This window comes from Lolium rigidum, chromosome 3 (assembly GCF_022539505.1).
Source record: "Lolium rigidum isolate FL_2022 chromosome 3, APGP_CSIRO_Lrig_0.1, whole genome shotgun sequence".
Taxonomy (NCBI): Eukaryota; Viridiplantae; Streptophyta; class Magnoliopsida; order Poales; family Poaceae; genus Lolium; species Lolium rigidum.
Window position 1 is genome coordinate 139,449,196 of NC_061510.1, and position 15,181 is coordinate 139,464,376.

At 43.7% G+C, this 15,181-nt stretch overlaps 1 protein-coding gene across 2 annotated transcripts; it reads left to right on the plus strand.

Annotated features, from left to right (window-relative positions):
• The first annotated feature begins 8,057 nt into the window (after positions 1-8,057).
• LOC124698288 lies at positions 8,058-11,120 on the plus strand. Of its 2 annotated transcripts, XM_047230784.1 has the most exons (7): positions 8,058-8,188; positions 8,891-9,130; positions 9,708-9,903; positions 10,019-10,201; positions 10,481-10,623; positions 10,713-10,751; positions 10,848-11,120. In XM_047230784.1, exons 4-7 carry the CDS (start codon positions 10,087-10,089, stop codon positions 11,028-11,030), a joined length of 480 nt encoding a protein of 159 aa, XP_047086740.1. In that variant the 5' UTR covers positions 8,058-8,188; positions 8,891-9,130; positions 9,708-9,903; positions 10,019-10,086; the 3' UTR covers positions 11,031-11,120. The 2 variants fall into 2 exon arrangements, with proteins under 2 accessions (XP_047086740.1, XP_047086739.1); XM_047230783.1 differs by lacking the exon at positions 8,058-8,188 and having other exon boundaries at positions 8,582-9,130.
• Positions 11,121-15,181: the final 4,061 nt, after the last annotated feature.

The window sequence follows — 15,181 nt, forward strand, 5'->3', positions numbered from 1 at the left end:
CTGTAGTAAAAACATGGGTTGTCTCCCATAAGCGCTTTTCTTTAACGCCTTTCAGCTAGGCGCAGAAAGTGTGTATCAAGTAACATCAAGAGACGAAGCATCAACATCATAATTCATTCTAATAATAGAATCAAAAGGTAACTTCATTCTCTTTCTAGGGAAGTGTTCCATACCTTTCTTGAGAGGAAATTGATATTTAATATTACCTTCCTTCATATCAATGGTAGCACCAACAGTTCGAAGAAAAGGTCTTCCCAATATAATGGGACAAGATGCATTGCATTCAATATCCAAGACAAAAAAATCAACGGGGACAAGGTTATTGTTAACCATAATATGAACATTATCAACTCTCCCCAAAGGTTTCTTTATAGCATTATCAACAAGATTAACATCCAAATAACAATTTTTTAATGGTGGCAAGTCAAGCATATCATAAATTTTCTTAGGCATAACAGAAATACTTGCACCAAGATCACATAAAGCATTACAATCAAAGTCATTGATCTTCATCTTAATGATGGGCTCCTAACCATCTTCTAACTTTCTAGGAATAGAGGTTTCAAGTTTTAGTTTCTCTTCTCTAGCTTTTATGAGAGCATTTGTAATATGTTTTGTAAAGGCCAAATTTATAGCACTAGCATTGGGACTTTTAGCAAGTTTTTGTAAGAACTTTATAACTTCAGAGATGTGGCAATCATCAAAATCTAAATCATTATGAGCTACAGCAATGGGATCATCATCCCCAATGTTGGAAAAAATTTCAGCAGTTTTATCACAAGCAGTTTCAGCAGTTTCCGGCAGTTTTGCAGGCTTTACATTAGAAGTAGAAACATTGCCAACACCAATTCTTTCACCATTATTAGTAGGAGGTGCAGCAACATGTGGAGCATTAACATTACTAGTGGTGGTAATAGTCCAAACTTTAGCTACATTATTCTCTTTAGCTAGTTTTTCATTTTCTTCTCTATCCCACCTAGCACGCAATTCAGCCATTAATCTTATATTCTCATTAATTCTAACTTGGATGGCATTTGCTGTAGTAACAATTTTATTTTCAATATCCTCGGGTTTAGCAGCCATTTTATTAATTAAAGAAGATTGTGACGCAGACATGTATGAGATTCGGTTTTCAGCATTTGCAAGTTTAGTTTGCAACCCATAAATCTCCATATTCAGATTTTCAAGTTGATTTCCTATATTCTTCAACAAGGTAGATTGTTCATTCATAGTTTTAGTAAACAATTTTTTTTGCTCATATTGTGATTGCATAAAGCTCTTGGTAGATCTTTCAATCTCTAACATCTTTTCCTCATTAGGTGAAACATATCTACCATAAGAGTTACCATTAGCAGGATATGGCCTAGAATTTTGAGCAACCAATGAAGCTAACGGAACATTATTAGGATCAACATTAGTCCTATCATTCACAAGCATAGACATAATAGCATCAATCTTATCACTCAAGGAAGAGGATTCTTCGACGAATTTACCTTCTTACCTTGTGGAGCTCTTTCCGTGTGCCATTCAGAGTAATTGATCATCATATTATCAAGAAGCTTTGTAGCCGCCCCCAAAGTGATGGACATAAAGGTACCTCCAGCAGCTGAATCCAATAGGTTCCGCGAAGAAAAATTTAGTCCCGCATAGAAGGTTTGGATGATCATCCAAGTAGTCAGTCCATGGGTTGGGCAATTCTTTACCAAAGATTTCATTCTCTCCCATGCTTGAGCAACATGTTCATTATCTAATTGCTTAAAATTCATTATGCTACTTCTCAAAGATATAATTTTAGCGGGAGGATAATATCTACCAATAAAAGCATCCTTACATTTAGTCCATGAATCAATACTATTCTTAGGCAAAGATAGCAACCAATCTTTAGCTCTTCCTCTTAATGAGAAAGGAAACAATTTCAATTTTATAATGTCACCATCTACATCTTTATACTTTTGCATTTCACACAATTCAACAAAATTATTGAGATGGGCAGCATCATCATCAGAACTAACACCAGAAAATTGCTCTCTCATAACAAGATTAAGTAAAGCAGGTTTAATTTCAAAGAATTCTGCTGTAGTAGCAGGTAGAGCAATAGGTGTGCATAGGAAATCATTATTATTTGTGGTTGTGAAGTCACACAACTTAGTGTTTTCAGGAGTATTCATTTTAGCAACAGTAAATAAAGCAAACTAGATAAAGTAAATGCAAGTAACTAATTTTTTTGTGTTTTTGATATAGAGAACAAGGCAGTAAATAAAGTAAAGCTAGCAACTAATTTTTTTTGTGTTTTGATATAATGCAGCAAACAAAGTAGTAAATAAAATAAAGCAAGACAAAAACAAAGTAAAGAGATTGGATTGTGGAGACTCCCCTTGCAGCGTGTCTTGATCTCCCCGGCAACGGCGCCAGAAAAAGAGCTTGATGGCGTGTAACTCACACGTTCGTTGGGAACCCCAAGAGGAAGGTATGATGCGCACAGCAGCAAGTTTTCCCTCGAAAGAAACCAAGGTTTATCGAACCAGGAGGAGCCAAGAAGCACGTTGAAGGTTGATGGCGGCGGGATGTAGTGGGGCGCAACACCGGGGATTCCGGCGCCAACGTGGAACCCGCACAACACAACCAAAGTACTTTGCCCCAACGAAACGAGTGAGGTTGTCAATCTCACCGGCTTGCCGTAACAAAGGATTAACCGTATTGTGTGGAAGATGATTGTTTGCGAGAAAACAGTAGAACAAGTATTGCGATAGATTGTATGCGATGTAAAGAATAGGACCGGGGTCCACATTTCACTAGAGGTGTCTCTCCCATAAGATAAATAGCATGCTGGGTGAACAAATTACAGTCAGGCAATTGACAAATAGAGAGGGCATAACAATGCACATACATGATATGATGCGTATTGTGAGATTTAATTGGGCATTACGACAAAGTACATAGACCGCTATCCAGCATGCATCTATGCCTAAAAAGTCCACCTTCAGGTTATCATCCGAACCCCTTCCAGTATTAAGTTGCAAAACAACGGACAATTGCATTAAGTATGGTGCGTAATGTAATCAATAACTACATCCTCGGACATAGCATCAATGTTTTATCCCTAGTGGCAACAAGCACATCCACAACCTTAGAACTTTCCGTCATCGTCCCGCATTTAATGGAGGCATGAACCCACTATCGAGCATAAATACTCCCTCTTGGAGTTAAGAGTAAAAACTTGGCCAGAGCCTCTACTAATAACGGAGAGCATGCAAGATCATAAACAACACATAGGTAATAGATTGATAATCAACATAACATAGTATTCTCTATCCATCGGATCCCGACAAACACAACATATAGAATTACAGATAGATGATCTTGATCATGTTAGGCAGCTCACAAGATCCAACAATGAAGCACATAAGGAGAAGACAACCATCTAGCTACTTCTATGGACCCATAGTCCAGGGGTGAACTACTCACTCATCACTCCGGAGGCGACCATGGCGGTGAAGAGTCCTCCGGGAGATGATTCCCCTCTCCGGCAGGGTGCCGGAGGTGATCTCCAGAATCCCCCGAGATGGGATTGGCGGCGGCGGCGTCTCGGTAAGGTTTTCCGTATCGTGGCTCTCGCATCGGGGGTTTCGCGATGAAGACTTTAAGTAGGCGGAAGGGCAACGCGGGGGCCACACGAGGGCCCCACACGCCGGGGCCGCGCGGCCTAGGGCTGGGCCGCGCCGCCTCGCTGTGGCAGCGCCTCGTGGCCCCACTTCCTTTCCCCTCGGTCTTCCGGAAGCTTCGTGCAAAAATAGGACCTCGGGCGTTGATTTCGTCCAATTCCGAGAATATTTCCTTTGTAGGATTTCTGAAACCAAAAACAGTAGAAAACAACGAATCGGCTCTTCGGCATCTTGTTAATAGGTTAGTGCCGGAAAATGCATAAATACGACATATAATGTGTATAAAACATGTAGATATCATCAATAATGTGGCATGGAACATAAGAAATTATCGATACGTCGGAGACGTATCAGTGACACGACCGCTTGCAGCGCTGGAGGCGACGGTGGAGTTCTTCTTCCTCACCATTGATGGATCTGGGGAAGATCTGGAAAGCGGCGGCGGCGCAGCGGTTATGAGTGGAGAAGATGAAAGAAAGAGAAAGGAGATGCGAGGGTGAAGTATGGAAAGGGGAGAGTTTGCTCTGAAAGATTATAAATGGCAAGGAAACCTGAGAAATGAGTGGGCACGTGTCGTTGTTTCCAATTCATTAAGAGGACCCTCTTTTTAAAAGTGCATCGCAGAAATTGAGGAGACGCCTTGGTAACTGTACGCGGGTAGCGGTCATTTCTTAAAACAGAACCGCGCAGAAGTAGGATGGGCCCAACGGGTCGTGTCCTGTCAGTCAGGATTGCAGCAGTGATTGCGTCATCAGTGAAGTCGTGAAGCCCGCCGGAAGCATCCGAAGAAAAACGAAAAAACATCGGATGGTCAACTTGAGTCTACGCACGGATCGCAAGCATCCGCACCTAGACTCGGGGGCTACTCCCATCAGGGGCGCTGGACGCGCACCCGATAAACTTGAACTCGAAGATATTCTTGTGAAGTAATATTTGAAGAAAGGCTCAGCTCGAGTCTGCACCCGGTCACAAGCGCCCGTGCCCAGACTCGGGGGCTACTCCCATCGGGAGCGCTGGACGCGCACCCGATAAATTTTTTTTGCACTCCAGGATCATGCCCGGGGACTTGATTCTGTGTAGGGTAACGATGTTTTGTCATCGGCAGTTAACCAACAAAGTTGGGCACGTTACTCAATATCCTTTACGCATTCAAACCTTACTGAAAAGTACAAGCCCTGATTAAAATGTATCGGGTGACCTATGAAGACCTGTAGAAAACTTCGGCAGCAGAAGACGTTCGAGTAGCACAACTTGAGTCTACACACGGATCGCAAGCATCCGCACCTAGACTCGGGGGCTACTCCCATCGGGAGCGCTGGACGCGCACCCGATAGAAGAAGATGATGCTGTTACAAGATGGACAAGAACAATCAAGGGGGAAGAACATTTAGTGGAGGCATGCTTTAGTCTCTACCCGAATAATCTTCGGCTAGACACTCAGGGACTACTGACGTGGGCATTACCCTTCGGGTAACCGACATTGCCCTATCCTGTACGGCCCAACTGGAGGCCCATGAAGATACCCGATGGCAAGGTGGGCCACTAGGACGGTGCTGGAGAAGATTCCTTGAAGTACAAGACGAAGAGGAGCCGAACAAGGAGCTAGGTCTTTTGTAAACCTAGTCGCACCCGGACAGATCTCTTGAGACCTGGCCTCCTATATAAAGGCCAAGAGAGGGGCTGCCGAGGGACGGAATCAATCTTAGCAACTTTAGCCACTAGAAGTCTAGAGCTAGGTCGTCGTAGCACTTAGCCTCTCGACGAGATCACAGCCGAAACCTTCGGCACCCCATTGTAATCCGATATTTTTATAATCAAGATCAGACAGGCATGACGTAAGGGTTTTACCTCATCGAGGGCCCCGAACCTGGGTAAATCGCTCTCCCCGCTTGTCTGTTAACCGATGTCTCGTGTCAGCCTACAGGATTCCATCAGCCCTAAGCCCCAATCGGAGGGCATTGCCGAGGAGTACCCTCGACACCGCATGTCGAGTTTGCTTACAACAGGGCGGTACATTCTACCACAGAGCTGTGTCCCTTTGAGGTGGTGTATGGTTTCAAACCCATTACTCCACTTGATTTGTTGCCTTTGCCCATACATGAGAGAGTCAATATGGAGGCATCAAAGAGGGCAGATTTTGTGCGAAAGATTCATGTGAAGACTAAAGAGTTGATAGAGAAGAAAGGCAAGAACAATGTTGCAAGCGTGAACAAGAAGCCCAAGGAGATGTTGTTCAAGCCTGGTGATATGGTCTGGGTATATTTTCGCAAGGATAGGTTCCCAAAGTTACGGAAGTCCAAATTGCTTCCTCGTGGTGCCGGTCCTTACAAAGTGCTTGCCAAGATCAACGATAATGCATACTCTATAGATCTTCCAATTGATGAGTTTGGTGTCAGCAATTATTTCAGTGTGGCTAATTTGACACCATATGACGGAAAAGACCTTGAAACCGGATCCTGCACTGGTGCCAGCCAGACCCGGTCCAACCAGTGCAAGATCGGGCAACCCCTTATGACAAGGTGACGCGGAGACAACGATGTATCCCAAAGTTCACACTCTTGCGAGTGCTACTGAAAGTTCATAGAGCCCCCATATGTGGTTTTGGTAATTAATGACAATCCCTATGGACTAATGTTTGCATTGAGTCATATGTGTAGGAGTTGTCCATAGGCAATGCTTGAACCATGAGTTGGCTTCAAGATTGCAATACAAAGAAATGAGGTGCAAGTTCAAGATGGGTCTACTCGGAGAGCTCAAATGTTGAATCTTTCCATTCATATGTGTTCATGGATATGTGAAATTGCACCGAAGAAGAAGCTCATCCATAGTGGAGTATGGGGGAGCAATCCGCAAGACCTCATCTTCATCAAGCAAGCACAATCAAGAACGACGTTTCATCTTATTGCGGTCAAGATCGCCATCATCGAGCTCAAGTGGAATGCGCAAGGTTACAGTTTGCTCTTGATAGGGTTTCTTTCTTACCGGTCTCGTGATTTAGTTGGGAGACCGGGTTATAGGTTAGTTGTCGCACTATCAAGGGGCTCTCGAGTGAGTAACTTGCTCGTTTCATTCGGAGAGAGCTTAAACCTTTACATCCTTCCATCATATTTCTTGGTTGTTATTTATATCTTATCCATATGGTGTTTTAGAGCTTGTGCTTATTCTCATGATAAGCTCTAGTTTATCGAAAACAGATTCCACATGAAATACTTGTTGCGTTTTCGATATTGGAGTTTTTCTCGGTTCATTATATTGTGAGATTTCACCTCTAAATTCCTAAAAAAATATATCCCACATGTTATTAATATTTTATCTCCTTGTAGTCTACCTTATTTCATCCTCTTTCTAACAAAATTGGTTTTACTTAAGTCCGAGTTTCCTAACTCAAGTTGTTGCATTTTCCCTATTGAAGGTGTTACCGGTTTATCTGTTTTAGATAGGTTAAACATTTCCCCATTTGATCTTGTGCTCCATGGTTGGACTATGATGTTTCCCTGAATGATCTTATAGAGCTTTTTGTTGTGATTCTAACGAGCCCAAGATCATCAAATTCGGAGTTCGGATGTGAAAATAACGACGTTTTCGGTGTGGAGTGCGCTGCCGGCCAGAGTGGTCCGGCCACGGGCCAGCCTTAGTCCGGCCAGGATCTCGGGTGCACGAAAGTTATGCCTGGAATGGTCTAGCCTTGGTCGGACGAGTCCGACCGGCCAGAGTGGTCTGGCCAAGCCCGGAAGGTCCGGCAGGGGGCTATTTTTTGGTGTGTTTTGAACGACTAGATTCCATTTTGGAGGTCATATATAACCCCCTTCTTCCCTATTGAGTTGGTTGCTTCTCCTACTCTCTCTCTACTCCATTGTTGACATTGAGAAGCTTCTGCTTCCTCTAATCCCTCTATGATTCTTGCTCATATTTGAGGAAAAGATAGAGGAGATCTATTTAAGGCATTGTAACTCAGAAGGTTCAAATTTTATCATTTGTTTCGACAGCTTCACTTTATTAAATATTTTTTCTGCATATCCTCATAATGGACGGGCGCAGCAAAGCGCGCCTTAATGGTCTAGTAAATTGGAAAATGTTAGTTTTTAGAAATAAGACTGTAAACATAAAAAGGAAAAAAGAAAAAAAATATTTACTTGATGGGCTGCGGCCCACTAACAGCCGCCGGGTCAGAAGGGTGTGCAGCACCCGGTACCTGCCAACCCGGTCGGCATATAGCACCTCCCACTTCGGCCTATCAAAGGCGGGTATTCTAACGAGTGGGTCATACCTTCTCATACACTATGGGCCTTTCAGCCTTTTTACCCTGGGCCAGGAAGCCTGGACCCCCTGGTGTGTATCGACCTCTGTCTAAGTCGATCCTTTTTCATATCGCTTCTTCTCCTCCCCCCCCAACTACTTCCCGGGAAATCACCACAGAAACCCTAATCCCCTTCTTCCTCCCCGCCAACCCCATGGCCACCGACTCGCCGCGACCTGCCGCCGCACCTACCTCCTTATCTGTCGGAGGCCTCCTGCTTGCTGGACAAGTATGACAACCTCCGCCGCGGCCTCTCCATCTTTCTTTTATCTTTCGCTTTCGGTTTCTGATCTAGTCGAAATCAAATAGTTTGGCCTAAAATCGATAGAGATAGGTAGGGCTCATTTGCCCCCTCCAGTCGGATTCATGTCGGAACTTGCCGATGTATGATACACCTCACAGTTTCCGTAGTCGTAGCGTCTTATCTAAAGAAAGTGTTCATATGCATCGCACAAGAAGTAAGTTATGTATTGTCTATCAAGCAGACCATAGCACGATGATGATAGGGATCATTCATCTCCTAACAGATAAATTTCTGTAGAGGGATATTTATGGCATGGTTGGTTTGGTGCCAATTTCATTCCCTGTGTTTCGTGGCAAGCCAATAAAAATTGGCGCCCAATTGGTTTGATCCCTATATTTTGAAATGCCTATAAAACTTGGCACACTTGTGTCATGTTGGTAGCAAACCAGACTTGCCAAATTCTGGCTTGCATCAACATTGGCAATGCAAAAGGTGGCACCTAACCAATCAATTTGGATTTTCAGCTGTATTTCTGCCCTCTTATTGCCTTCTTTGTTGTAGGAAGCACAGAAAAGGAAAATATTAATAATATTTTCTTATTGATTTTGGTTGTGTTATGATGGTAATATTGATCATCCATTCACCGCCTAAGATTGGTGCTCATCCAGCCTGCTTGTTCCACTTCAGGTCTGAGAAAAGTGTGGGTGGGCCTGCATCTGGACAAACGTTGCATCAAAACTTGCATGATGCTCAGCGGGACACCATTTGGGTCCGGGAACAGCACGATTGGGGGCTCACATTTTACACCAGGATTGATCTTCGGGGATATTTCTGCACATATCCTAAGGTGGGCGGACCATTTAACAGCTTAGAGGAAGCTAGCAATGCCATTGATCGCTATCTTCATGACCGGCAGGATCCAATGATGTAAAGTTTCTCAACTCTTTTTGTCTATGTTTTGATCTGCTCATTTCTCCTATTTCGGGTACATACATGCAATTGATTAGAGTTAAACAAGTGCCAAATGCTTCTGCCCTCTATGATTTGGGGCACAAAGATAATCACAGTTTTCACAGCATGAATGAGGACAAGAACAAACAACCCCAAGCTAGATAGTAGATATTTCACATGTTTTACAAAAATAAAAGAAAATATTAGCCTACCTTAATTTATAAATTCTTGTTTTGTGACCACTTAGTGTTGATAAGACGGTTTTAACTCTATATTTGTGAGAGAGTTGTTGAAGGAGTGCATACATTAATATGGACGCTACGCTACCACTTTGTATGAAGGCTTGTTTTGTTTTTGCTGATTACTGCCATGAGCTATGTCAGAAGTCGCGTGCGAGCGGTTTGATCCATATCAAACAATGCTACATGCAAATTTAAACTATTTCTATCTAGCCCTGTTTCTGAGTGATGACACTAAAGTGTACTTAGTATTGCTCTCCACTATTGTGAAAGTAAAATATATTAATCATGAAGAATGCTCTGATCTAAACTAGGCGGAAGGAGCAACATGAGTTCTATGAAGTGGGTAAGGCTAGTGTGGAGAGGGGTATACGAGCTTGTCTTTACTGGCCTGATGGCTCAAAGAAGATGCATGTGATATCAGAACAAATTGATAAAAGCCGTTGCAAGATGCTCCAGTTGGTTCAAGCTTTGGTGGACAAGTATAATGAGGATCCTCTTCATTTTGAGGTTTTCTCTCTGCCCCCCCGCCGTCCGTACTGTACTTTCTTATCCGTTCGTCCAATAACTAATTGCTGATGGGATCCATTCTTGTTATTTAAGGATGTTCCATTTGAACTTAAAGATGTTGTGTGCTCCGAAGTAATATATGAGGGCGACCGTTGCTACTATCATACCAATTTCACTACAAAGATGAAAGGAGCAAAGACAACTGACAATCTATTCTTTGCGGAAGTCACACATATGCCAGGAGAAGACGGAAAATTGGTAGTCAGCTGTATCTGCAGGGTTGATACTTTTGATAATGGTATTCTGTTCTCTTATCATAAGGATTACTGAAATACTGTTTATTATTTGCATTAACTAACAACTTATCTGTTATAGTCTTTCTGACTTAGTATACAGTATCTGAATCGACCTATTTGTTTGTGCCTTATGTCATCTGATCCATTATCCTTGAGCTTTGCATTCATTATCTCTCAAACTGCTTCACGCACATCCATGTGTCACGTGTCTCTTTTATTACCTTCAGTTAATTCACTGTCATTATTTAAAGGCTCTCATCTCCCTCTTTCTGTAAACAAAGGTCAATGCTACGGTTGTGGAAGTAATATGAAGCACCCAAATGCTGATGCATACAACGGTGGTCACTCTAAGGATTTTAAGTTTTTTCACATTGGTGACGGATGTCGTGGACCTAATATCGACACCGCGAAGACTATGGATGATGTAAGTATTATGGTTTTTTTCCCGGCAACCTAGCATTTGACATTTTACGTTACTGTATTCATTATTAATTGAATGATCGTGTTTGACAGTGGAAAGCTGAGGAGGCAAGGGTAAGAAGATTGTTCGAGGTAAAAGACATATCTTGTGTGGTACATTACCATTTTTAGTAGCATGATGTGGGTTACTTGGTTGATCGTTCATGTTTGTGTATTTGTTGTTGTTAGGGCCTTGATGATCCAAGTGTTGTGGCGAGACTCATGGAACCACCTAAGTTTGAGTTTGGAGCAAACATGGCCACTGATGACGAAGTAGATTGTTTCATGGAGTCGATCATGGGGCCATACAATGGCAGCACTGAAATCATAGATGCTAGTACTGCAGAAAGATTTAGAGCGCAACTAAAGTAGCTCGGAGCTTTCTTGTGACTACATAGTTTGCCACCAGGGAAGCCTTTCAATACCAAGTTATGCACCCAAGTTGATGTATGATTCTTCTGTGAACCTTGGTGAAGTTGCAAGGTTAACAAAATTTCTCTTATCAAGGTAATTTTCTTGTCTAGCAATACTCCTGCTTTGTTTGATGTAGCATAGGGATGATTATGGTGATCCTTAGGCATTTGTCTTCAGAAAAAAAAAGGGTTGTGTACAGTAGGGGTGTTCAAACCTGGTTTGGATTCAAACCCTTGTTGTACGGCATCAGTATTCCAGGAAACCTTAGGATGACACCCTGTCGTATCATGCCCCTAAAATACATGCACTTGTTTTAAGCTTGTGTTGTATAGTGGTTTAGGACTTGAGGACATACTTGCGTTGCGTGGTACTATAGTATTTACTTTTCTGTTTAGCTTTACACCTGTTCATGATATATATATGGACGCAAGTATAGAGATGTCTGTAAATTAAGGAACCTGGTGAGAATGGTAGTTTGTAGATGATCTTATGGTGAATAGCTTCAGAAGTTCTATGTGTGTCCACTCCCATTTATCACCACACCTATGTTCGTTCAGAATTAGCTCCTTGGATCTGTGCCTATGCATTATATTCTGTTCTTTCTAGCATTTCTTTATGGCAACCTGCTTATCCATTGTTCTCCTTTTCTGATGTGCGCAAAGCAGTGCTGCTGTGGTTCTTGGTGGTTGTCAGTGTGAAGCTGGGGCGTCCCCACATCGTCCACCACACAGTGGAGCTGAAGCAGGCGCGCAAGTTTGTGGTCTGTCGCGGCTACCTTGTGGCCAAGATGCTCCTTGACGTCTCTCCAACCTCCGAGCTGTCTCCCTGGAGGACGGCGGGATGTGGCCTGTCCTCAAGTGCAACTCCTGTCCTTGAAGTGAAACACCTGCCCGCATGTAGCAACAGGTTTAACTTGGTTCTGACGTAGAGTTAGCCCTCTGCAAACACAGTAATCTATGCACATGCGTTCGAACCTCTCACTTGTTACAGTAGAAATGGTAGGATTGATGAAACCGTGAGGGTGAAGTGGTAGCGATAATTGGTCATTTGCTTGTTTATTATGCGGGTGCACCCCATTCTTTTTGTGACACTTTCAAGTTTAAGAAAAAAATTAAACTAAAATTCTAGACATATATTGTGTTGTATCTTGTGCATCTGCGAAGTTTCATCCAAAAATATGATAATATGTGTTGGATTTAACCGTCGCTAATTGTTATTGCATTTTGGAGAAATTTGCCAGAGCAAGCTATATGAAAAACTATCTATGATACTATAACTTAGATCAGGAACCTAATTGTAAATTCTCACAATTTTGATACTATACCACTGAATTGGAATATATATACCTATGCAACACTGTCATCTTTCTTTGGCTGTGAGTGTGCACTTCTATATATAATATGGTGACCCTCTTAATATTGATAACCAAATGCGTCAAACAGCCATATCCGGACAACGCTGCATCGAAGCAAAAAAGAAAAGACAAGTCATGCATGCAAAGGTGGATAAAAAGGAGACGGGCAGTGGCAGGCAAGGGAGCCAAGATGCCATTGGAGAGAGCACTGCAGTTACCATAATAGGATGTTAATTTATAGAATGTGTTTTAATAAAAAAGTAACAACTGAACTTTGTTTGAAATGCACAGCTTTTTAGAAGAAACATTTTCGTTTATGCTTCCAAATTAGCTTATGAATCCGATGTGATGCAGACTGGAGTACCTGCTTCTCATTATTTGATCACTACTCTTGCTTCTGTACTTTACTGAAGATCATTTATGTAATATTAGATGGTCCATTGTCATCTTCATCAGGATTATAAGGTAACCATCTGAACCATTGACTTTCATTGTCAAAATAAATATGTTTGGCCACTCTATAGAAAATGTCCAAAAAGTATTGGAGAGTGAATTAATCACCGAGGTAAATTGGCAGCATGATGATTCTTAAAAACGGCCACTTAGAAGAAGCAGCATTCATTTTTTATTTTTTTTTGAAATGGGGGAAATATCGCCCCAGCTTCTGCATCCAAGGGATGCACACGACTTTTTATTAGATTATTTACAATAACTTACAAGAAGCAATACAAAAGATCAAACTCGAAGCCACCTCGCTAAACCTATAGTGGGATGAAGAGGGTGACAATACACCAACTCACATCATCCAGAAAACCAAATGTCTTCCCAGGCCGCCAATAGCAGATGAGAAACACATCCAGTCAAACAAACTCTCAACGCACGCCAACGCCCACGCCATAGGAGCTGCTACCGCCGTCTTCCTCGACTCCATCTTCAAGAGGGATCATCGCATTGACCTTGCCAGGCCTGCCATCGATGCCGCCACGGCGTCAGACGACAACACCATCCTGCGCGTGTCCATCACACTGCGTCCGTCTCCGAGACACCACTGCACCATGCCGCGGAGACTCGACGACGCCGACACAACAAAGAACACCGCTCCACCTCAGCACCACCACCATCCGCTGTCTGCTCCAAAACGATGCCCCCAACAGGTAGAACGGCGCTGCACGCCGCCATCGTCCGATCCGGAAGACCCGGGTCTAGGGTTTCCCCTGGAGCAGCGCAGGCAAAGAACGCAGATTGCAAAGACAATGCCTTCAACAAGGTAACGACAAACATGCGCCACCATCATCCGCCATGACCGAAGTCAGGGCCGGCTTTCACCGGTAGCTACGCCTCACCATCGGGAGCTAGACGACGGATCGCGAGATCCGCTAAAGCTAGCCACACAACTAGCCGATCTCCTCCGGCGGAAGAAAAGACCACCACCGCCATGTATAGAGTAGAAACTCCAGGCGCCCTCGTGAAGCGGAAGGGACCCAAACAAAGACCGCACGCCGCTGCCCGCAGGAGCCCGCCCACCCCCTCCGCCCGATCCCCATGGGGACCGGATCAGATTGAAAGGAGAAGCCGCTGCATCTTGCGGCCACCGGATCCGCTGTGGCCGCCGTCCCTTCGCTGCACCGACGAGCGCCGTCGTCGCCGCAACTCGGCGTCAAGAGGACATCCGCCGCCGCCACCACACCGCCCAGGCTTTGCCTGGCGATGCTGCCGGCAGCTGCGGCGGAGAGGAGAACGCCGGGAGGGGTGCTGGAGTGGGCGGGTGGAGGTGGGCGCCCCGGCGGCGGCGTGGCGCCGCCGCGCGGGGGCGGGTTAGGGTTGGGAGTCGGGGGCGGGTCGGCAGCATTCATTCTTATCAACTTGGTTTCCATTTTGGTCCTCAATATTTAGAAATTATATGAGATGACACTGAGTGGTGCATGAATGTTATTTTTAGGAATGCCTCCGCAGACTGGTGGCAGCATGCTTGTGGCTCGCTCTCTAATAGCAGAACGTTTCTTCTAGGAGTGAGGTTCTGTCCCAACAATTAGGAAAAGAAAAGCAAAAAATGGATATTGCAGGGCTAGGAGTTAGTTTTATCAATGAACAAGAATGTCCCATAAAGTCGGATTACAAATCACATAAGTATAACTGAGTTGACTTTCTAATTAAGTTGGAATTTCATATATTATGTTGCTTAGTTTTGTGAATGGCACTCTCATACTGATACTTACTACTGCTTTGTCTTAGTCAACACAAGATATAAATTTTAGGTTGTTATGCATAGATAATGTCCATTTACAGATTTGTATCTAATTGTATTAGATGCAAAGTAGTTTTGTTTTGCAAAATAATGTGGCTATCACTTTACATAGTTTGAATTATCATGTGTTAACTTCCCATGTGTGGAAAGACAAAATATTTGAGAGATCCGTAGCAACGCACGAGCATTTAACTAGTTTTTGTGGTATTACAGACACCACTTGTCGTGTGTGGAAGGAGGTGCCTAAGGTCGTCTTTTTAGAGATTTCCGCAACTCGTCCAAAAGAAAAACCAAGTTCGTAAGATAGAAGAGCCATTGGTTCCTCTTGTTGTTGGCAAAGTGGGCATGAGCGGAGCGGGCATTCATGGTTGTTTCTCTCCTCGAGCTAAGGCGAGCTCGGCAATCACGGCTCCGGTCATGCATATCTTGCCTGAGCTAATGAAGCTGTGTGGTGATGTGCTTACGCCTCCTTCCGTCGAGGAAGTGAGGCCCGTCTCACACGAGTCCTCG